This window comes from Moschus berezovskii, chromosome 4 (genome assembly GCF_049115385.1).
Source record: "Moschus berezovskii isolate FMDL1 chromosome 4, NW_MosBer_1.0, whole genome shotgun sequence".
Classification (NCBI taxonomy): Eukaryota; Metazoa; Chordata; class Mammalia; order Artiodactyla; family Moschidae; genus Moschus; species Moschus berezovskii.
The window spans coordinates 88,578,551-88,602,508 of NC_142463.1; the positions used below are offsets into that span (position 1 = coordinate 88,578,551).

The window sequence follows — 23,958 nt, forward strand, 5'->3', positions numbered from 1 at the left end:
TGAACACCCATGATTGATCTCCTTTAGAATGGACTGGATGGATCTCCTTGCAGTCCAAGGGACTCTCAAGAGTCTTCTCCAACACCACAGTTCAAAAGCATCAATTCTTTGGCGATCGGCTTTCTTCACAGTCCAACTCTCACATCCATACATGACCATGGGAAAAACCATAGCCTTGACTAGACGGACTTTGGTTGGCAAAGTAATGTCTCTGCTTTTTAATATACTATCAAGGTTGGTCATAACTTTCCTTCCAAGGAGTAAGCGTCTTTTAATTTCCTGGCTGCAATCAGCATCCGCAGTGATTGTGGAGCCCAAAAAAATAAAGTCTGACACTGTTTCCATTGTTTTTCCATCTATTTCCCATGAAGTGATGGGACCAGATGCCATGATCTTTGTTTTCTGAATGTTGAGCTTCAAGCCAACCTTTTCACTCTCCTCTTTCACTTTCATGCTTACAATGATTCAAATTCTCAGCTTGTTTTGTTGAGATGGTCCCACTGCCTACATCTAATGCAGTGTGAAACGGAGCTAATCAACTCCAAATAACAGTAAAGGAAGAATTTAACTATTTTGTATCTATATTATTCTAAGATATTCTCAGTCAAGAATCATCTCTCCTTCCACTTACAAGGCTAGAATAGGGTGAATGCTCTAATAGAGGTTACTATGTCACATCTGTCCTTTTCTTCTCCCTGATATTAGTTCTCCATGAAATCAATTTTTTAAATAAGTATTTTTCTAGAGAAAACATGCATGAAGATATGATTGTAACAGATTGGAATAAGAAGCTAGGGAGTCTCATACAGCCATATAACAAGAAATCTTGGAGATACTAACTATTTTAGATAAAGTGATAAATCATGGGAAATAGGGAACAACTCAAATTTTAGAAGCAAATGAGACAGGCTTAAAGAAATTCTATCAGCAATTTAAAAATTAATAACTTGCTCTTTAGTACAAAAATTGTATTTGTTTCAGCTTCTGATATAGTCTCATGTGCCTCAGTGCTCTGATACATACATTACTGGAACACTGGAGGGCATGAGCTGTGGTCCCTGCCCTTGCTCAGGCAGGATAATAACAGAGCCAGGTAATGTTAAGCCCTGTTCAAGACCTGAGGCCAATGAATCCTCAGCAAACCTCCTACTGGGAGTCAGGTTACATGCTAGGAAGGTTAAGGAGAAGCTTACTGACTGTCTCATTCCCGCAATCCTGGCAGTACCTACCTCCTTTGTGATTGGGGAAAGGACAACAGATGGAGCTGAACAGTGATAAGCCCATGGCTGCCACAGTCCTTTAACACTAACTATGGGAAAGGATACAGGAACAATACAGTTCGGAGGAAAAATGCCAACATGTGTAATGTGCCATTTTTGCTTCCACGTAGAAGTTTTCCCCAAAATTGTAAGGCTCCCTTTTCACACAGCACTCTCCTCTTTTCTTCTTCTTGCTCATCTTGATATGAAGCAGCCACCAAAGACTAAAAAGGTGTCTAGCTTTCTATTATGGAAGAAGGTGGTCACAAGATGTTCCCAGTTCTAAAAGCAAAACCCCTAAACTAACCACAGCCTTCTGGAAGTCTGTCCTACAAACACGCATTTCCTACAGCTGAAGTTGGAAACAATTTCAGAAGGTAAAACATTTAGCACTTAAACTCCCCCAAATCTACACCATCTTCTTGCTAGGCTGAATCAACGAACTCAAAACATTACTTACCCCAGTGCTGTCTCCAACCCAGGACAAGGATACCGAGCCACTGAGATCATCAAATACATGCTATAAGGGGGGGAAAAAAACTCATTTAGAAATGACATCTCTTCAATCTTTGACTTCTTTAAATAACACAAGCCACTATTACTTTCAAAGTAATTATCTTTATAATTAAAAGGGAATATGGATTTCTGGAACAAAATTTGGAAGAGACAGCATTTAACTACTTAACCTGAATCACAAATAACTTGGAAATTTTAATTCTCTCTCACATAAAGTAAGCCAAGCAGATGAGTTCTCTTCACTGTACCAGATGGGGAGATGGGATAATCTATTTGCTTTCTCCAACAGAACCAAATATAAAGATACAGAAAGTATTCTTAGGATATTTTAAAACAAGAGATCACAGCCCACAATGACAGATATAATTGTAACCCAATCAGCATAATTTAAATTCTTCTAAGGAGCCTTCACAGTACAGCCAAATAGCTAATAGCTGGATTCCTTTTGTTTCTAGGCTAATACACCCAAATGACAAGGGAAAGAAGCAAGAGTAAATGTCCCTGTTTCACCTTTTTATTTAATAATAATAACTACAACAGTAATAATATTAATAATAATAGAACCACCTTAATAAAGTTGTGGTGCGTATGTTGTCATATGTGAAACGAATCACTAGTTCAGGGTCAATGCATGTTATAGGATGCTCGGGGCTGGCATGCGGGGATGACCCAGAGGAAGGATAAAGGGAGGAGGGAGGTGGGAGGGGGGTTCAGGAGGGGGAACTTATGTAAACCTGGGGCAAATTCATATCAATGTATGGCAAAACCAACCAATATAATATTGTAAAATAATTTGCCTCCAATAAAAAATAAATTAATTACCTAAAAAAATAAAAATAAAAAATAAAGTTGTGGTGAAAGTGAGGAGACAAAAAAGGGAAAGCTGGTATATTATATCCAAAATATGGTAATCATATTAAAATTCGTTATAATAATTACTGTAGGTCCTTTCAAGCTTTGGTTTTCCAATATTTGCTTCTCTATTTATAAAATAATATATATCCATTATAGAAAAAAGTAGATGAAAATGTTGTTGCTTAGTCGCTAAGCCCTGTTTGACTCTTTTGTGACCCCATGGACTGGAGCCTGTCAGGCTCCTCTGTTCATGGGATTCTCCAGGCAAGAATATTGGAATGGGTTGCCATTTCCTTCTCCAGGGGATCTTCCCAAGCCAGGGATTGAACCCATGTCTCCTGCTTGGCAGGTGGATTCTTTACCACTGGGCCACCTGGGAAGCCCAGACAATAATAGAGACAACAAAGAAAATGTAAATCCTATCACACAGAGATACTCAAAGTTAACATTATGTGTATAATCTATTAGTCTCTATCACTTTTTTAACCAATAAAGAAATAATACCAAAAAGGGAACACTGGCACTTGGTAAAAACTTACTACACGCATTAATATTAGAAATGTATACAGTAAGAAGTGAAGATCCTTCCTCTTCCCCGCCACAACCTCCCCGCAGCCCCACCATCCAGAGAAGTGAGTAGTTTGCTGATGACTATGCTTTTCTTTTATGAAGACTTAAAAATATCACAAAAATTTTCAAAATCTCAAATACGCCTTGCCTTTCCAAATATGATCAGTTCCTTAGGAGCTGAGGATATAATTTTTATAGCTGCGGTATGCCCTGAGCCTACCATGATACTTTGCATGTTCAATAAGCATTTTGTTGAATTATACATCCTTCCCAAACCACAAAGTTGATTCAAAATACAGCATGCCTATAAATGGTGGGATTCCAGCTGCATGGTCACTCAAGCCACCAATCCCAGTAGAGATGTCTGAAGAAACAGAACTCACACATTAACTGTTTGACTTATCTTCTAATTTTCTTTTGTGGTCCTACTAGATGGGTCGCTATTTCCCCCTGGACTGTAAGTCGCTTTGAGGTCAACAGAATCTCTTGTACAATCTCTGTAAATAGCATACTCAGTGCCACACAGACGGCTTGCTCAGTAAACGCTCGTTAACTCTCAAATGCTCAAGAGCTTCTCAGAGCCACTGCAGGACAGAAAGGCTATTCATACGTGTAAGCTGGCCAAGCATCTGAGAAAAAGTAGGTCTGTTGCTCGAGACATCTGGAACCAGAAGCTTAAAAACTGACACAGCAGCGCGTCTTCTAAGATGCCACACAGAGCAAGGCAGCGTGTTCTCTTGAGTGAGGACAGTGTCTGAAATTACATCAATGAGCTCCTTGAGGAGAAACAGGGATATCCAGAGTTTCCACAAATACCAGACAGACTGCACGGGCTAACAGTCATCTAAACAAAGGCTATCTTTCCAAGACAGGCTCTGGGCACAAAAGCTGATTAGGATAAAAGAAAAATTCCATCACTGGAGCTCTTGCTAGCTTGATCAAGCTTTCACTTCTCAGGCAATGTTCTACACACCTGACCCAGTCAGCAGACACACTGGCATTACTCACATCTTCTATTGCTCAGTCACAGAAAGAGAAGGACTGTTAGATGACACCAGCAACCCTCAACGTAACCCAAACAAATCAAAGTACAGTTGACCTCATTCACCACCCAGAGTTCCTTTGGGAAAATGGAAGTGAAATTCATTAACTGTAATAGTGCCACCCTTAGTCTTCCCTTCCCAGCAACCAAATACGTTTTACTTTTGAAAATGCATAAACTCACTGAGAAAACTCATCCACCTAGAGAAAACGCAATGAATTTTTTATATTTCAGTCTCTACCACTCTTATAGTGCTGTAAATGAAAGAAAAAAATGAAATCAGATCTAACAACAGACCAAAGCTCAGACAGGAAGAAAAGGTCATATGGAAAGGAAACAAATCCAGGAGAACTGGGGAACCAAGACCATAGATTCAATCCTACCCCTTTAACAGGAAGATTACAGATGTCCAGGGAAAGTGTGGACAATCTGGTCATGGTTAGGAGACAGAATTTACAAATGTCAGCAAAAGGCCATTAATTCTACTGCTTATTTATCATGTTTAACAAAATGTACATGTCATTCTACACTGTGGTAGCATCTCAGACATTTCAAAACATGTATTACTTCTAATTATAGCAACAAGAATCATGCCTGCCTCCCTCATTAGAGCTGAAGCCCATCTGGTGCAGGGACCAAGCCTATTCATTTTAGCAACTAATACACAGCATAGTGTGCTCGGTTGCTAAGTCGTGTCTGACTGTTGGCTACCCCATGGACTGCAGCCTACAGACTCCTCTGTTTATGGGATTTTCCAGGCAAGAATACTGGAATGGGTTGCCATTTCCTCCTCCAGGGAATCTTCCTGATCCAGGGATTGAACCCACGTCTCCTGCATTGGCAGGCAGACTCTTTATTGCTGGCACAGTGGTAAAAAATCCGTCTGCTAAGGCAGGAGACACAGGAGACGTGGGTTCGATCCCTGAGTTGGGAAGATCCCCTGGAGAGCATGGCAACCCACTCCAGTATTCCTGCCTGAAGAATTCCATGGACAGAGGAGTCTCCTGGGCTAGAGAGAGTTGGACATAACGGAGTGACTGAGCGCGGCACAAACAGCACAGCACATGGAAAACAATGAAGATTAAAGTCACTTCTGAGAAGAACTACTCTCAGAGCTCTGAAAGGGAGGACAATGGAGCGAAAAGACAAGGCCGGATCCACTTAATTTCCTCGAGACAGAAATGAGTATGAAATGTCAAAGTTCTGTTCTGAGAGGACTTCTGTTTCCAGCCAGCCAAAATGGAGTCACATGGATCAGATTTACCTTCCACCTGAAACAACTAAAAATAAATAAAAAAATAAAAACACAGAATATATAAAACAGTAGTTTTCAAGACACTGGACTTTTGGCAATGAAGGACAATGATCCCTGAAAGAGAAGCAGCAAATGATGGCCTACATCTGCCCTAGTGTACTGTCCTGAAATAATTTTCAGGCCATGGTACAGGGAAGGGGAGACAAGGCAGAGTCCAGAGGTCCTTCTCCCTTGAAGAGATGAGCTGACAGTCTGGGGAGGCCAAAGAGGCTGGAGTTCATTGTGAAGTGTGTGACAGAGGAGAGAGCTGTACAGAATGAGAACAGTGGCGATCTACAGATGTGGGCTCCCTAACCACCCTGCCGAGTTTTCATCTGAATACTAATCATCACATGAATGCTAGGAAACTACCAGAGGCCAGGGTAAAACTGGAAGGAAACAATATCAGGGCCTTACTCAGGACCAGAAACAATTCCTGTTTCCAACAACCATACAGAAAACCTCGTATTTCACAAGGAACTGGACAGAATACTCAGAAAAGTTTTACATTGGTAATGAAGAAAAATTAACCCTAAATGCTATTCTAGTCTTGCCTAAAAAACTTAAAAACAAGACCAAAAAGGATCAAACTATTGTCAAGTAACCTAACTATGACCCAGAACAAAGTTCAAGAATACTTATAGGAATATTAAAATTTATAGCACTCAAGCAGATAAAATTCACCATGTCCAACAGTCAACAACAACAACAACAAAAATCCAGACATGCAAATAAGAAAACAGGACCTATAATGAGGAGAAAAATCAATCAAATTGACCCAGAGATAACACAAATAATAACATTAAGGACATTAAAAGTTATAATAATACTCCAGATGTTCACTCAAGAAGTTAGAGAATAGACTGAGCAAAGATGAGCATTAAAGATACGGAAGAGTATTTTAAAAAACTCAAATTGGACTTCTAGAGATGAGAATTATACATCCTAGATGAAAATTACAATGAATAGGATTAACAGGAAATTAGACATTGCAGAAGAGAAGATTAATAAACTGGACGCCATACCTATCCAGAGAAACACAGCAAAAAAAAAAAAAAAAAAAAGGCCAAAAATATAAACATTAACAGAGAATCACTGAGCTACAGAACTTCAAGCAACTATATATAAACGAATAAATACACACACACACACATATATAATTGAAGTCTGGAAGATGTAGAGGGTGGGAATAGAAAAAACTGAAGAAATTATAACCAAAGTTTCCCCATATTTAATGAAAAATATAAACCCAGAGATCCAAGAACCTCACAAACCCCAAGCTCAAGAAACACAGTGAAAACTATATCAGGGCAAATCATGTTCAAATTGTTTAAAATTGGTGATAGATAAAAATCTTACAAGTATCCAGAAGAAAAAATGATACTACATACCAAGGAATAAAGAATCATAGAAGATCTCTCTTCAGAAACAATGCAAATCAGTGTATCAAAATCTTTAAAGAACTGGGGAAAAACTGTAAAGACAGAAATCTACACCCAGTGAGAATACCTTTTAAAAGGTCAGGTTTTAAAGAAGCGTTCTGTTCTGAACTTTTCCATTGCTCCTCAGCATTATATGGCAGGATTTTTTTTAAAAAAGTTTATTTGATTGAAGTATAGTTGATTTACAATGTTGAGTTTAATTTCTGCTGTACATCAAAGTGACTCAGTTAAACATGTATATATTCTTTTTCATAATGGTTTATCTGCAGGATATTGAATATAGTTCCCTGTGCTATACACAGTAGAATCTTGTTGTTTATCCATTCTTCTACAATAGTTTGCATTTGCTAATCTCAAACTCCCAATCTTTCCCTCCCCTGCAGTGCCTTGGCAACCACATGTCAGTTTTCCATATCTGTGAGTGTTTTTGTTTTGTAGATATATTCATTTGTGTCCCATTTTAAATTCCACATGTAATTGATATCATGGTATTTGTCTTTCTCTGACTTACTTCTCTTAGTACAATAATCTTTAGATCCATCCATGGTGTTGCAAATGACATTATTTCATTCTTTTTAATGGCTGAGTAGTATTCCATTAGGGTTTCCTCGGTGGCACAGTGGTAAAGCATCTGCCTGCCAATGCAGGAGACACAGGTTCAATCCCTTGGTCAGGAAGATCCCGTGGAAGAGGAAATGGCAACACACTCCAATATTCTTGCCTGGAATATCCCATGGACAGAGGAGTCTGGCAGGCTACAGTCCATGAGCTTGCAAAGAGTCAGATACAACTGAGTGACTAAGCACACACATATACACAATATTCCATTGCACATGTACATTTTCTTATCCACACATGTGCTAATGGACATTTAGGTTGTTTTCATGTCTTGGCTATTGTAAATAGTGATGCTTATGAACACAGGGGTGCATGAATCTTTTCAAATCATAGTTCTGTCTGGTGTATGCCCGGGAGTGGGAATGCTGAATCATATGACAATTCCATTTTTAGTTTTCTGAGGAACCTCCATACTATTTTCATAGTGGCTGCACCCCATATTGTGGGTGTTTCTTTTTTGACAGCCACAAGAGAGGGACTACACCAGGGCAAAAGATCTGAAAGACAGCTGAAATCCCATTTTTCCATGTAAAACCAACTATTGTAGTTCCTAGTTATCAGAGTTTGAATGATCTCTTCTTAGGTGTTACTTTCCACAGTGCTTATGGATGTTGTTTGTACTGTAAATTGTACAGTACTCTCAAAGTACTGTTGCTTGCACTCTCAAATTATGCTGGGACTTCTTAGATGGTAAATGGTATGATCTGGTATTACCTGTAAGGCCAAGCACAAGATCTTACAAGCTATTAGGTATTCCATGAATAACTCCATAAAAGTCTATTCACAAACCCCTGCTACCAAAATTGACCTGTGTGTAACCCCTCCTCTAATGTGGTTTCCACCATTTCGGTAAATAATGGCTAAATAGGGTTTCTTAGGAGAAGGCAATGGCAACCCACTCCAGTACTCTTGCCTGGAAAATCCCATGGACGGAGGAGCCTGGTAGGCTGCAGTCCATGGGGTCGCTAAGAGTCGGGCACGACTGAGCGACTTCACTTTCACGCATTGGAGAAGGAAATGGCAACCCACTCCAGTATGCTTGCCTGGAGAATCCCAGGGACAGAGGAGCCTAGTGGGCTGCCGTCTATGGGGTCACACAGAGTCGGACACGACTGAAGTGACTTAGCAGCAGCAGGGTTTCTTCCCATGACCTTACTGCCAGCCAAAACATTAATAAACACTAGTGTGCAGTCCATGGGGTTGCTACTAGTCGGACACGACTGAGCAACTTCACTTTCATGCACTGAGAAGGAAACGCACTCCAGTGTTCTTGCCTGGAGAATCCCAGCGATGGGGGAGCCTGGTGGGCTGCCATCTATGGGGTCGCATGGAGTCGGACACGACTGAAGTGACTTAGCAGCAGCAGCAGCAGCAGCAGTGTGTATTCTTGAGTGTTCACATGTACAATAGTGATCTTATTCCTCTCCTTCCACTGTAGTTACCATCAACTCCATATAGTCAAAAATTGGTGAAGTTCCCCCAAACACATCAAAGTGTTTAGAGGCAATGGCCAGGAGTAGACTATACAGAAAAGAAATTCAAATATTTGACTATGAAGAAATAAAAGTCTGTCCACTGAGATTTAAACAGGGCTTACGGAGGTGGGAGCAGATATAAATAATAGTGGATATGGCAGAGGGGGTTGTGCAGGCAGAACAAACACGAAGATACAGGCAAACATTTTGAAAAAATTCAAAGGGTAACACTGATAAAACATATTATAAAACATATTAATTTCACAAACTAGTAAAGTTCTGAGTATACAGTATATCAAGTACTTGTTAAATAAGAACTTCAGGATAAACACAGTTTTGGTGGGAATGGAAGGATAATGAAAACAGAGAAAAGGAAATGTGTGTGAAAAGAAAATCACTTCTTGAAACACCCAAAGAAAACTGACACGACACCAAAGGATCACTTACTCACACAAGGAAGGTTTCCAACGGTATATACAGCAGAACATAATCAACTAATAAGTTATGGTTCAACTGCTCTAGTCAAGGCAAAGTAAGATGAGTAAGATAAATAAGAGCAGAGGACAAAGTTCTGTGGATAGAAAGAACCACAAGGCAGAATAAGCCCTTTAGGAACACAAAACCCCAAACCTCCAACACAGTATTTCCAATGAACATCATACAATATGAAAATAATAAATATACAAAAACATTTAGGAGTTGAGGAGTCCAGCCAACAGTAGGTAGAGAATCTACCTCAAGCATTGTTACAAAAAAAGATGCTATGTACTAACTGTATACATGACAACTGAAATGGAAAAGGTGGCAGAGAGCTGAGGCCTGTTTTATTTCTGATAATCAATAGTTGTGCTGCCCCAGTGTAGTATGCCTAAGAGGTAGATTATTCAGCAGAAAGACAACTCGATCTGGCCACTACATATTGCTAAGCAGCCAGCCAAATGTAGGCTCTAGAAGCAAGTCAGAATTAAGGGAAACCACGTAAACATGCTGTTTGTGTGATTAGCGATCCAAAACCAGCAGCCAGAGGGACCACAGAGTAAACACAGTAGTTCAGATTACATAATCATACCCTATCATAGAAAACTCAGAAACCAAGAAATTTAAGACTAGTTATGTAAAATGTCAGCTTGATCCAATCAGGAGCAGATGAGCATGAAACTTGGCCACATCCAGTGAGAGATTTATTAATTCCATAGCACAGTTACTGGCACAGGAATAGATAAGACAGATCAATAGAACAAAACAAAGGTCAAGACTAGACAAAGTTTCTTTTAATGTATGATAAAGCAGGCATTTCAAATCATTGGTAAAGGAGAGTTGGTAAAGCTAGCTATTTGGAAAAAATAAAAAGCTGGATTCCTACTAACTTCCTTCCTATCACCCCCCCGCCCCCCCAAACTAAATTCCACATAAACCAAAGATTTAAATACAAAACGTTAAGCCACAAAAATCCTAGAAGTATGAGTGAATATTTTTACAAACTTAGAATGAGATGGCCATTTAAAAAATGATACAAAAGCCAGAACCCTTAATATATCAATTACTTTGACTATATAAACAATAGCAAAATATTGAACATAAAGTTGAAACAAAACTGGAAAAACTATCTGCAGCACAACAAAGGGTCAATATACAAAGTGTTCAGGTCAGTAAGAAAAAGACAAATGCCTCGAAAGAAAACAGGCAAGAGACACAAACAACCAATTCACAAATGGACACAGAAATGACCAATAATGTTTGAAAAGTTACTCAATCTCACTAGTAATCAAAGAAAAAGAATGTGATAACATCTTCCACCTTTTGGAAAAGCTTGATCAAAGGCATCCAGGGAGAGGCGGAGACCAGAGCGCCTGTGTGCGCTGTGGGTGGGAGCGGCGTGTATAAACAGCTGTTAACTTTTCTGGAGACCTATTTGGTGATGTGAATCAACTGAAAATGTTCAAACCACATGACTCAAGCAATCCCACTCAAGAATTTATCATCAGGGGATAATTACACATCTTCACAGAAGACGTTATACCCCTGCATGTTCACTACATCCTGCAGGCCATCTACTGTGTTCAACGCCTTACACACATTATCATTTAATCCACATAACAACCCCATATCACTATATCTGTATATGCTAGGTGAAGAACTGACGCTTTGTTAAGTAAGTTATCTCAGGCAATAAAACAATATACCAGGTGTTACTGAAAATGTTCAGGTATTTACCGACTTTGAAAGGTTCAAAACATGTTGAGTAAAAAGCAGATTTACAGAATAGCAGGTAAAATCGTGTGTTTATGTTTACGATTAAAAACAAATTCTTCTAAATACTAACAGAAACCACCTTTTACAGGTAGAATTTATGGTGATGTTTCTTCTTTATCGTTTTTCCAGAGTGACTGGATTACTCTGCACCTCATCATCTGTTGAAAAGATTGTGATGTTTAGTGTCCCAGGTGGCACTGATAGCCATATACTGACCCCAGCAGGGGAGCTCTGGGTAGAAGGGAGTTACTGATGGGCATTTACAACCAAGCTGGCTTCCAGGGACTCATGTTAGAAAGTAGGTGACAGCTTTTTGAAATACATTCATCTTGACATTGGATAATGCAAGACTCATCCACACATTTAATGCCCACTATTTAAAAGCCTGAGGTTCACGCATTTAAAAGACCACGAATGAACACAAATGTCCATTTCTACACTCATCTGGCTCATCCCTACTTCCATCTTGGTCTTCCCTGGTGGCTCAGTGGTAAAGAATCTGCCTGCAATGCAGGAGACCTGGGTTCAATCCCTGGATTGGGAAGATCCCCTGGAAGAGGGCACGGCAACCCATTCCAGTATTCTTGCCTGGAGAATCCCCATGGACAGAGGAGCCTGGCGGGCTACAGTCCATGGGGTCGCAAAGAGTCGGACATGACTGAGTGACTCAAATTAAAAAAAAATTTTTCAGTTTCATCTGGAAAAAAAGAAAGGCCACAAAACACAACATTCTTCACAGAAATAACTTTGTCTTCACATCTAATTAAACTAGAAGCCTAATTAAATTACTGTTGCTATGGCTAGGAGAACTCACAGTTGGTCCCAAGAGTCACTGTAGCTTGGAAAAAACCTTGGTAATGAGAAATCTCTATCTTTAGTTATACACCCTATCAAAAACAAAATACTGAAAAAACTCACACCAACACAACTGAGCCTGGGTCAGTTTCACATGGGGGGACCTGGTTTAAAAGCCACTTGCAAACGACCCGACTGTCTGGCCATCAGGAACAGCCTATCTGGCAAATAAACAGGGAGTGAATGATGTCACCCTTCACACACATGCCTTCTTTCCACAAAAAATCTGCTTGCCTACCATGTGCCAGATCCTCTTTCGGGCACTGGGGACACAGCAGTGATAACACACACTCTATGCTCGTGAAGTCTGTACTCTGTGAACACACTTAACAGAAGTCTAAAAATGAGGACTGAACATGCAAGATAGTCAACCTACAGAAGACAACCTGTCACTGAAAATAAAACTGCAAAAGAGTGTTAAAACCTGGTCTAGTAACTAGCTGGTTGGGAAAGTAGTCACAAATCATTTTCTGTCTTGGGAATCTATTATATTTCCTCAGGAATAAAACTGTATTATGCTCCTTCACTCGCTGGAGTAATGAGAGTCAAATGAAGTAACAAGGCACCGGTGATTCCATAAAGGCTGAGAGTTGAAGGTTCAGGCGTCCAAACCCAAGCAGGAAACACAGGATAGATGGGACACAGTGACGTGCAAGAGAGGTCTGGGACAAACCTGGGCAAAGCGCTTGTGGGCAGGAAGAAAACCTTAACAGAATACAGTTCTATTAAATAAGAGCCTGCTAGGATCACACAACATGAGCCAAAAATAAGATCACAAATGTTCCAGTTCTCCTGGAGACTATCCTTAGAAATAAAAGGGCTAAACATAAAACAGCATACAAGCTTGCAAACCTATTCAATTATTCAGCTTCCTTTGAGGCTGGATGATACAGAAGAGAGCACTGGCTTAATACCTGGTCAACTTGAGTTTTATTTCTGGCTCTGCCAATAGCTCTGTGAATCTGAGCAGTGCAACCTAACTTCACCGCCAAGGTGACGAAGCTGGAACAACAATATTTCTAATTCTTGTAAGCTTTAGTATTCTATGACTCATCGATAATTTCACAACTCAGTTTGCTTTTCCACTGCTCTGTCTTCGTTCGGGGAAAAAAAAAATCAGCTCCTTGTTCCACAATAGTCTAGTGTCAACAAAAAAGGGCAACAATAATCCCGTATCTGGAAAACTCAACAACCTGGGCACTCAGTGAAAGGAAGCAAGGGAGAGAGATCTCTGACGCCACTGTCCATGTAATAAAAACCTATGGACTTGACCACTAAGAGAAACCTGCAGACCATCACACTAAATCAATCTGCTAAACCTGTTAGACTATCTAAAATTAGTAATCTGTTTTCATAGTTTACAGAAGCATCTTACAGAAGCAAAATTAAGCTAAGTAAAATTTTTTAGTTTATAGAAGTTAAATTTGGGGGACAGTGTTTCTAGAGACAGGAACAGCAGTGAGAAGGAACAGGATTTTGAAAGGGGGACTATCATTTTTACAAGAAAAAAAGAGTAAACTTCAGCAAGGCAGACCATTTCGCTAAGCTTATAAATCTGGGCCAATGAAATGGGTGAAAATAGCCCCACAAATCTCAACAGACTTTGAGGGTATTAATGCCACACCACGTTAAAATAATGAGTCGTGGTACAGCATAATTTAATCTCCTTAATGATCCAAGATCATACTGTTGACTAAGGAGGCAGAGAAGTATTTTAGAAAGATATCCATTAAAAAACAAACAATAAAAACTTTGGCACTTAAAAGGGTAGGCATAGTTATGGAAAAATTCATTTTCATGGGATAATTCATTTCTATTCATGCCTAATAAATCAGTTAAATTTCAAAACTGTTAGGATTTAATTTTTACATCTTAGTCTCATTTCAAAGAAAAGAAAGTGATGAAAGGGTCTGCACCAGTTGCCAGCTAACTGAACCATGAAAGCTCATGGCTCCCGACAGGGTGTGGAGGCCAGCCCCTGACTCTCTCTGTGACAATCACACAGGCCTTCCTCCAGATTTTTGGAGGCATTATGCTTTTAGCCCCACATCTGTGAGCATGCTGTTCTCTCTGCCTGGGACACTCCTACAGGAAAAATTCTATTCATCTTTAAGCACCAGCTTAAATAATTTCTCGGGAGCTCTATCAATTGCTTATTTCCTTCTTGGTACTCACTGTATTTATAACTACATATGTGTTTAATGTCTATTTTGTCTACTGGTCCACAAAGGCAGGGATCTTGTCTGTTGTAGTCTATATCAGTTCCCAGGACCCAGTACAAGGTCTAACATGTGGTAGGTGCTCAATAAAAAATGGCTGAATTAAAGAATAATAATAATACTGACTTTTATTGAGCACTCATGATATATAAAGCATCACTGCTACTTTACAGATGAAAGAAGATCAGAGAGACTAAGTAATTTACCCTAAGTTACATACCTGACAAGTGGCAGAGCAAGAATTCAGATTTCTGTCTGATGCCAGACTAAGCATTTGCTGACTACTCTTTCTCTCGCACTGTGTGAGGCAAAGGGTGAAGTTAAGCGGCATGCTTCTACTATCTTTAAGAAGTCTATAATCTGGAGAATACCAACGGGATAAATGAAAGTAAATACCAAATTGAATGCTATAGTAAAGTGCTCGGTTACACTGCGTTAAGTGCCACAGGAGAGAACAGAAAACAGCAAGCAGAGCCAGAAAGGCAGACAGGAGGAATGCCATGAGAACAAAGACTGAGAAGCAGCAGAGCACACGGCAAAAGCGACTGGTGAGAAGGTAGCTTCCACTAGAGCAGAGAGTTAACGTAGGCCAGGAAGTGGTGCAATGCTACTTTAAAGAGACATGCACATAATAAAAAATAATTCAATAATATTTCTCCTCTTCATTAAGCTTTAGGTTTTTGTAAACATTTGTTTTTGCTGAGCTGGGTCTTCGTTGCTGCATGGGCTTTCTCTAGCTGTGGCAAGCAGGGACTACTCTGGTTATGGTGCACCAGCTTTTCCATGTGGTGGGTTCTCTTCTTGCAGAGCACAGGCTCTAGGGCTTGCGGGCTTCAGGAACTGTGACACCTGGGCGCAGCAGTTGTGGCTCCCAGGCTCCAGAGGACAGGTTCAACAGTCGAGGCACACGGACTTAGCTGCTCTGAGGCATGTGGGATCTTTCTGGACCAGAGATTGAACCCATGTTTCCTGCATTGGCAGGCAGGCAGATTTTTCACCACTGAGCCACCAGGGAAGCCCCAAGCTTTAGGTTTATTATGCAGTTTTATACCTATGGCTGATTCATGCTGGTGTGGAAGCTAACACAACACTGTAAAAAAATTACCCTCCAATTAAAAATAAATAAAATTAAAAAAACAGACACTTTGGATAGACAGTCTCTCCCTCATCAGACCCAGTTTTTTTTTCTAAACTCCAAGTCCAAGAACATAAGTAAGAACGTACTACTTAATCCAGATTTGGTTCTTGTGAGTAACCATACTCATTCTCCTGGAATATTTCAGCTATGAAAAAAATTTTTAAGTGCATACATAAATATCTGAGCATCTAACTAGCAATCCATTAGAAGCTTTGTGAAGATAATCATCATAAAATACCTTTAATAAAGGATGAATACACACCAAATCCTAATTAATCTTCACAAGAACCTTAAGAGGTAGATATTTAATCTTCACAAGGACCTTAAGGAAGTAGGTATTAGTACATCCATTTTATAGATGAAAAAAACTAAGGTTCATTAAGATTCATCTGTCCCTGGTCACCACTAAACTTTGAATCCAGGTCTAACCTGAGATCACATTCCTTCCTAATCACCACCTAAAAGGACTCAATATTACTTGTTAGTATCACTCATATTAACAAGTTAAATTTTGCTGTAATCATGAGGGTTTAAAAAAAAAAAGAACACATATGCTTCTTACACTTCTGCCAATCTTGACTCACTCTCATTCTTGCCACCCCCGCCCAAGGCTGTCACTCAACCCTGCCAAGTGATGAAACCAAATACACTTATGCCGCATCTGTCTCCTTTTACGCACATGTTCCTTGGGAGCTGGTATTTACCAGCATCATTTGGCTGACAATTGGGCTCTATGGACACAGAAACAGATCAACAGGCTTACTAAGAAATGACATAAATCCTACATATATGGTAGGATTCAAGGTTTTCAAAGTGTTTTCTCTTCAAAGTCTTTATGATAATACTCCCATTTTGCATGATGGAGAGTTGAGGCTTAGAAAGGCTGATTGAGCTCTGTTGAGGGAACTATGACCTTAAGGAGCAGAGAGGAATTCACAACTACATGACTTACCAGCTAGGGTCTATAATCTTGCCTTACCTCTAAAGCAAATGAATTTAAAATATCTCTATGCAGCCTTCCAAATGCAGCGCCACAGGACATACAAGTTCTACACCCAGCTCCTGACCTGTAAGCAAGTTATTTAGCCTCGTTGGTAAGAGAGCCGACCAGCTAATCAGCCTAACAATCTATTATTCAAACTGTTAAGCACATTATCATCAAGAGTTCAATTTTATCCTTGTTGACAGATGTTCAGAAAAATCTGCTCACAGGCTTCATTGTCTTCTAGTTCCTGAACTTCTCATCCCTGGGCTCACTTCCCCCTTTAATAAGGTCCAGGAGTCCTGGAGTGTTCCTTGAAACCTTGAGCACTTCAAGGACAAAAGAGGACTGCCCTGCCCTCTGTCCTGCTATGGGCTGGACATACTCTTCCAAAACCACAGTGAATGGTCGACCTCTAAAAGGATAACTTTTCTTGGCTCTCCATTTCCACCTCTGGTTTATTTAGCTCTAGCCTCCTGTCAACCACGAACTGTTAAAACACTTTCTCCAGTAAGTACCATTAGCAGACTCCCTCCCCGTACTTCCTGTCTTTCCTTCCCCTACAATGAGCTATCTTTTTTACTAGGTTTTTCTGGAAACCTTATTCATACTCATCAACTGCTTCTTCCCAGCAGAAAGTCTCTGCTGATCATCCCCTGAGCATATCGTGGACTTCCCTATCTCCAAGCCTTTACAGGTCTCCCTAAGAATTCCCTCCACACCTTGATTCTCTCTTCATCCATGAGGCCTTTCCAGACTACTGCATTGCAGTCATCATGCCTTCTAAAATTCTTTCAGACTCTCAGCAAACCAGCACTGAACAGTTAAATTCTTAAGATGACAACAATACAGTTTTTAATGTTTAACTTTTCTTTTGCACAGGCCAGAACTCCAAAAGTGTTTAAGTGAAGGATACCTACACAATACTTTACTTTTAACAAACATTTTGATAAAACTTCTCATTTGACTCTCCAAATAATCCTAAAGCTGACTCTCTAGTAAAACGAACAAACAACAACAAAACTATAAAGGTCAGAGAAGTGATTATCTATAATCATACAATACAGCTATGAAACAGCAGAGTCAGGATTCAAATCCAGTATTGTGCTTAGTCACTCAGTCGTGTCTGACTGTTTGTGACCCCATGGACTGTAGCCTTCCAGGCTCCTCTGTCCACGGGGATTCATTCTCCAGGCAAGAATACTGGAGTGGGTTGCCATGCCTTCCTCCAGGGGATCTTCCCAACTCAGGGACTGAACCCAGGTCTCCCATATTGCAGGCAGATTCTTTACTGTCTGAGACACGAGGGAAGTCTGGGTATTAAGATTTCTTTTTTGAATTCTGTATATAACACACTTATGACAGGAAACCCTTTAACAAAGAGCAGGTACCATATAAACATTTGATTTGAATTACCTGAGAAGTACTAAAGTCAGTTAAAAATTTCCTTCCCAGTTCAATTTCTCTTGGTTCTTCCGGGTGATCTTACTGTTGAACTAGATTTGCAAACAGGCTCAAGTACAACATTAGAACTTAGTTTTTAGAACATTCAGGAAAAAAGAGCAAAACTTAACAAAAGCAAACACGAGAGATACATAAGCTCTAGAAGGAAAAAAACATACATTTTCTTCTAATGAAGAAGAAATCTAAATCTAAATCAAGCCAATTAATCCCACGTTAAGTTTCTAACTAGCACAGGGCTGAGTATATTTATAGGAGGCTGACCATCTATTTTCAAACACACAAGCAGCCATGACAAAAAGAAAAAAAAAGCCTCATTTTTGGCAGAGTACTATAGGGAAGGAAAAGGAAAACAAATTTACTGTTAGGTATCTATTTGGTTTGCTTTTGGACTATCCACGCTACTAGCTTTGATTAACATTAGATTTCTTCCAATCAACAAGGAACAATAAAGTATTTTTGCCTAAATAAGAATTAAATTTCTCATAAATATATGGACAAAAATATGACCATTATCTTTAAGAACACTCATATTTCACTGAAGCAAGCTCTGGAGGTGGTAACAAATTACCCCAGATGTGAAATCTAGGCCATGTTCAAGTTCAACTGGGAAGCAGAACAGCCACAATTTGCTTCTAAACTTGGAATCAACCAATAAACATTTGTGATCACAACCTTTGGCCTCCTCTTCTTCTATATGAATCACAGAATTTATTAGACATTTTCAGTCTAGTCCAAAACTTCTCATGTTGTAGATGAGAAGTTGAGGGCCAGATACTGAAATGCAAAACAGAAAATAAATTACATTCACAGAAAATTTTCTCAGCAAAACACCATGGGCTCTGAATGGAAAATTCTGTCTTTGCTATGGTTTCCTGAGACTGGGGTTGAGAACAGAGAAGGAAAAATAGCTCCGATCTTAAAAAAAAAAAAAAAGAAAAAACAACCAAAACACCCCCATATGTCCAGCATTCACCTAACAGCCTCTACAAGTATGAAGAGTCTATCATGAAGATTCATCCAACCCAGCTAGCTCAAAGCCACACACTATTAACCCAACCTTGACTGTAGTCACCATTAGTGTCAGAAGGAAAAAAACAAACCAAAAACACCTGCCTAGAACAGACTGAAATTGACCAATTTGTTCCTCAAGCCCCATTACTCCTCAGAACCACCTACATACAGATCAGGGAGGCCACAAAGACAGTGGGAAGAACAAATTTTCCACTAAGTGTTTAAAAAGGAGTATAAGATACAATAGAAACACTGGTTAGAAAAAGATAAAAAGATAATTTAAAAAAAAAATTTTTTTTTTAGAAATTTACAAATGCAGTATCTGTTTTATAATATTTTTGGAGCCACTAACACACAAACTTTTGCTAAAAAGGCTGTATTTTTAGTTACACATCAAATTTAATATCTGGTCTACCTTAACTTCTGGTCTAACTTAGCTTCTCATTGTATAAAACATCTGTACTTCATTTCTCCAGTCTCAAGGCACAGTCCACTTTCTGAGAAGAGAGAACTTTGAGGAGTAGGAAGGGAGGAAATGTGACTCTCTTGATCTGACCACTACAACTCAGCATTAAGAACTGCCCTTTCTTTGAGCATCACAAGAGAGTAACAGGCCAACTAGGGCAAAGTTGTGGGGCACGGTCTCGAGTCACTCACTGAGAACCCAACGTTTACTGGCAAGAGTTGATTTGAAATCAGCAGAGTGCAAAAGAGGCTGTCAACTGCTTCTGTGAACCTAACACAAAATATCAGATCAAAACAGCAGGATGAGGAACCTATTATTATCACCATTACAAAAAGAAAATTGCCAGTAGAAACTGACCAGTGTTTTTAATTTTCTAATTAAAAATCACTATGCACTGAGCCAAATACTTGAGTCGGCAGAGAACTTACCTAATTGTTACCCCCTATCCCCTTTGAGTCATTTATTCTATGTGGCTAGCTCTCTACCCTCACCTTAACCAAACCTCAGATGATAACTAACCCTTCCCTAGATAAGTATACTTCATCAGGTTGGCTGATACTGCTAACTGAAATCCCCGACACAGAAGTCATTTTAACATCTCCTAGGGGTTACAGGTCTGATGGATATACTGTATGGGTGCAGAGTCCTCAACAGGATTTTGCTCATTCTGCTCAGTCAGGACCAGGAAGGAGAGCCTAGAAAATTCCTATCCCTTGACCTCAAAACGAATGGATGAAACAGGGCTCAAGAGAAGATTAACTAGAGGGTGAGGGTGGGAGTCCTGGGGAAGGTAGTATAAAGAGAGGCTGGGTACTGCAATAAAAGAGGCAGTTAGAAAGTTTCAGGGCAGTTAAAGGCACTGACCTTCAGATTTCTGGGTGTGACAAAGATCCGCAACAGGCTACAAGCAGCCGCTCCGTAAAGCCTCCAACAGGCACATTCAGTCCTGTCAGCCTGGACTCAGTCCTGCCAGCACCAGCAAACAAACACACACATTCTTCTCAGAACTGACACCCCATACAACAGGGCCTCACTACAGGGCCTGTTTTATTTAAGAAACCAGACACTTTGATGTTGGGGTAGAAGTTGTGAAGTTACAGGTAAAGAAACAGTTAATGACAGGAACAGGACAGAGAATGAACCACAGTTCCTGGCTTTATTAATCCTAAGTGTTAAAAGCTTTAAGAAAATTGTCAAATGGTCCGAACTCAGGAATGAGAAGTAAGGAAATTATGTCAGCCACCGCCATAACTCTGGCCAAGGCATTTCATCTGTTTCTTTAAGACACAGTTTCAGGCCTAACCTCAAAGGGGTGCTTATAGAAGGAATGTTTTGAAGCAATCCAACTTAGCAACCAACATTAATAAAATCTTCTAGGCTTGCTCAACTTCTCTCTTGCACAACGGTTATACATGTCATGAACACTCTAAGCATTTAAAGGAAAGAATCAGTTAAAAGTGTGTCATGAAAAAAGTTTGGGGTTAAAGGCAAAAGGAAGGTTATTTATTGAGTCTAAGAAGAAAAGCATTTATAAACACACACACACACTTAGTCGCTGGATTTCATGACTGAAGAGACCAAGTCTATATAGGTCATTACAGCACAAGGTCTCCTAAAACTTGAAGACTACAAAAGCACTCTCATGCTTTAGTTCTATTTTGCTTTCTAAAGATTAAACCCCAGCATAGTCTCACAAAGCAAAATAGGCCACAGGAACAGGTCTAGGAGATATGCTAAAAACTTTGAGGCTTTTCGTTCTCCAGTTTGAATTATCTCTTCTTTGTATCTTGGCACCTCCAATATCTAACACATCTTGGACAGTGGAAGACATTCGCCTACATTCATTACATGAAGGAGGCTTGACATGAACAGCAGGTTATCCCTCTAACAAGTAAGAAGAGAACCAGGAACTTTTGATTCTTCTTAGGAACTGAATCCTACCATCTTATGAAAAACTGCTCTAAATGGCACATACCCAGTTGTACAAAGTATACAATATTTCTAATAGAAAGTTAGAAAGTTGTTCAGTCATGCTGATACATTTATTTCACACTGTCTATAAAGGCTCTCATAACACTAGATCTCTTCAACAGAGTTCAGGATGATTCATTGTGACTTCTAAAAATATAGAATTGCAAAGCAGGAGAGACCACTACATAACAATTCTTGGTTAAGGTGGGTGCACCGCTAAGAACCGTTTTATTCACCCATTTCTAAGGTGATTATTATTAAGAGTGGCTCCACTTACATATACATGCTATAAAAAAGATGGGATCTCTGAAGAAACTGTAGACGATTAAGAAATGCAAAAATAGTTCTCTTAAAGAAGGTCACTGAAAGAAGGCTTAAAAAGCAAGTTTTAAAAAAAATCACTGGAAAGAGTAACTAAATGAAAGAAAGGGGGAATAAACAAATATATATATATATAGACTTCAAAGAATGAGATTTCAGATCTGCTCTTGAGTAGATCTGGCCTAAGCACCTCCTGAGCCAGTTTTTTTTTCAACCTCTTGCTTTAGAAACCAATATATTACAAATGACATATCAATTCAAACCAACCAGGGAAGACTCTGACTAAAGGAATAAATAAACAGCAGCAGGTCCTAAAGGTAGGTCAATCAGCAAGAGAAGAATCCAAATATGGAGTAAGAATGCTGTGTCTGGAGTAAGAATGTTATGTCTGGCTGGCTCAAGGAAGGAAGTGGTCACGTTATAAATTAGGCATTGGTGTTGTAAAGACTTTCTCCACTCCCGACTGTGAGATGGAAGTCTACAACATTTTTCTTTTCCTTGTCAAACAGGAAGACTTCCCAGTTCTCATTCTGCCCTATGTGCACCCAACCTGTCCCACAGGTCGGCATTAGCTTGGCCACCTTTTCACAGCTGTTGTTTGGACTGCATTTAGCAAGGGTTTTCCCTGACTGCTTGCGCTTTGGCTGCAATTGCCCTGGGTCCCCAGAACAAAGAGTTCTGCACAGATAACTAGTCCAGGCAGAGGAAGAAAGATCAAGGGGAGACTGAAGTTGGGCTGATACAGAATGTGGTTCTACAAAGACAAGTGCAGTGAGCCACTCACCTCTGCCCCCCACAGCAACTCTCTCTGAAAAAGGAAGAGATATAACGGAGAAAACGCACTTAACTGAAAAGACATTATGCAACAAATAAATCATTAGTTCTAGAAAAAATACGAGGAAGATGCCCAGGTTGCACTAGAGCAAGTAGCCAGGACACTGACTACTGTCAATCCAGTAGTGTGCAAAGGTTGAGCTGCTTGTCTCCAGAGACAGAACTGCCACAATTTCTAAAGTTTTCGCCCAAGACCTGGCTCAAAGGAGAATCTCTGCAGTGTTTCTTTACCGTCGAAAACCATTGTTACAACAGTATCGAGACATCCTGGTTAGAGTCCAATACCAAGACCAAATTGAAGAAGACCAAATTGAAGAAGACCAAATTGAAGGCGTAAGACAGATCACATACTGTAATCCCACAGACAACCTTGTTCCTTTAGCTATTAAAACACACATATGAACCTAATTACTGCTTTGGTACTTCTGAACACCAGCGACAGACCCTGAAAGTACCGACCCCACGAAGACACACCTTTGCTTCTGCGCAGCCCCAACTTCTCCAACCACTTAAGAGGTAATTAACTCCTGCAGCTTCCTGGTGGGGAACAGCGTTGCTCGATCCTAATTATTCATACAGACGGAAAACAACAACGCTCGACAGATTTTGACAACTTAAAAAAAAAAAGAAGAACGCTGTGAAAGTCTAAGCCGGCCTCCCCTGTGACGAAACACAGCCGCCTGGGCCCCGACAACCGAGGGTCGCTCCCTCGGCCCGACGCGGCCCTCCTGCCGCCGCAGTTTCGGGGCCGCGGCCCGGTGAGCGCGGGCGCCGCGCGGCCGGGGGCTCCTCGGGCACGCGAGGCGCGCGGACAGAGAAAGAGCGGCCGGTTGCGCGGGCCTGGCGGGCGGGCCTCCGGCGGTACGAGGGTCGGTACCTCGCAGTCCGGGAGGTGGCCGGACCTGGCGCCCGCTCACCTGGTGTGTGTTGTTGGCCAGCCTGCTAACGAAGTCCTGGACGCCGCCGCAGTCTTCGTCCTCGCCGGGCGCGCTGCGGCGCCAACGGCCGCCGCGGGGAGCCGGGCCCCCGGGCGCGGCCGCGCGCAGCCCCCAGCTCACCCCGACGGGGCCGGACCAGCGCGACAGCGGCGCGGCGGGCGGCGGCGGCGCGTCCAGCCGGTCCTGGCCGAGGGTCGCCGGCGGCAGCAGCTGGAGGAGGAAGAGGAGAAGGCCGAGGCCGTGGGGCCAGCGCGAGAGGCGGTCCGCAGCTCCCCCGGGCCGCTCCATCGCCGCCGAGTGCCTACGCCGCGGACACCTGCAGCCCGGCGCTCCCGCCCACCCCCGCCGGCGCCGCGCCACACCCCCGAGCCCGAGCCCGGCGCTCCTTGGATACGCGGAGCCGGGCCTCTCCGTCCCCATAGGCTGGCCGCTTGT

General features: G+C 41.0%; 1 protein-coding gene across 8 annotated transcripts in view; it reads right to left on the reverse strand.

The window, feature by feature from the left end:
• SORT1 (sortilin 1) overlaps positions 1-23,958 on the reverse strand; it is a 66,802-nt gene extending 42,844 nt beyond the window's left edge. For 4 of the 8 annotated variants that reach the window (XM_055403917.2, XM_088835545.1, XM_055403916.2 and 1 more), the window contains exons 1-2: positions 23,503-23,958; positions 1,720-1,779 (exon numbers count right to left, since the gene is read on the reverse strand). In XM_055403917.2, the coding sequence (XP_055259892.2) occupies positions 1,720-1,779; positions 23,503-23,943 (501 nt within the window). In that variant the 5' untranslated portion in view covers positions 23,944-23,958. Of the gene's footprint in view, positions 1-1,719; positions 1,780-14,618; positions 14,640-19,408; positions 19,795-20,323; positions 20,959-23,059; positions 23,311-23,502 lie in introns of those variants that run through there. The other 4 variants (XM_055403920.2, XM_055403919.2, XM_055403918.2 and 1 more) reach the window with 4 other exon arrangements.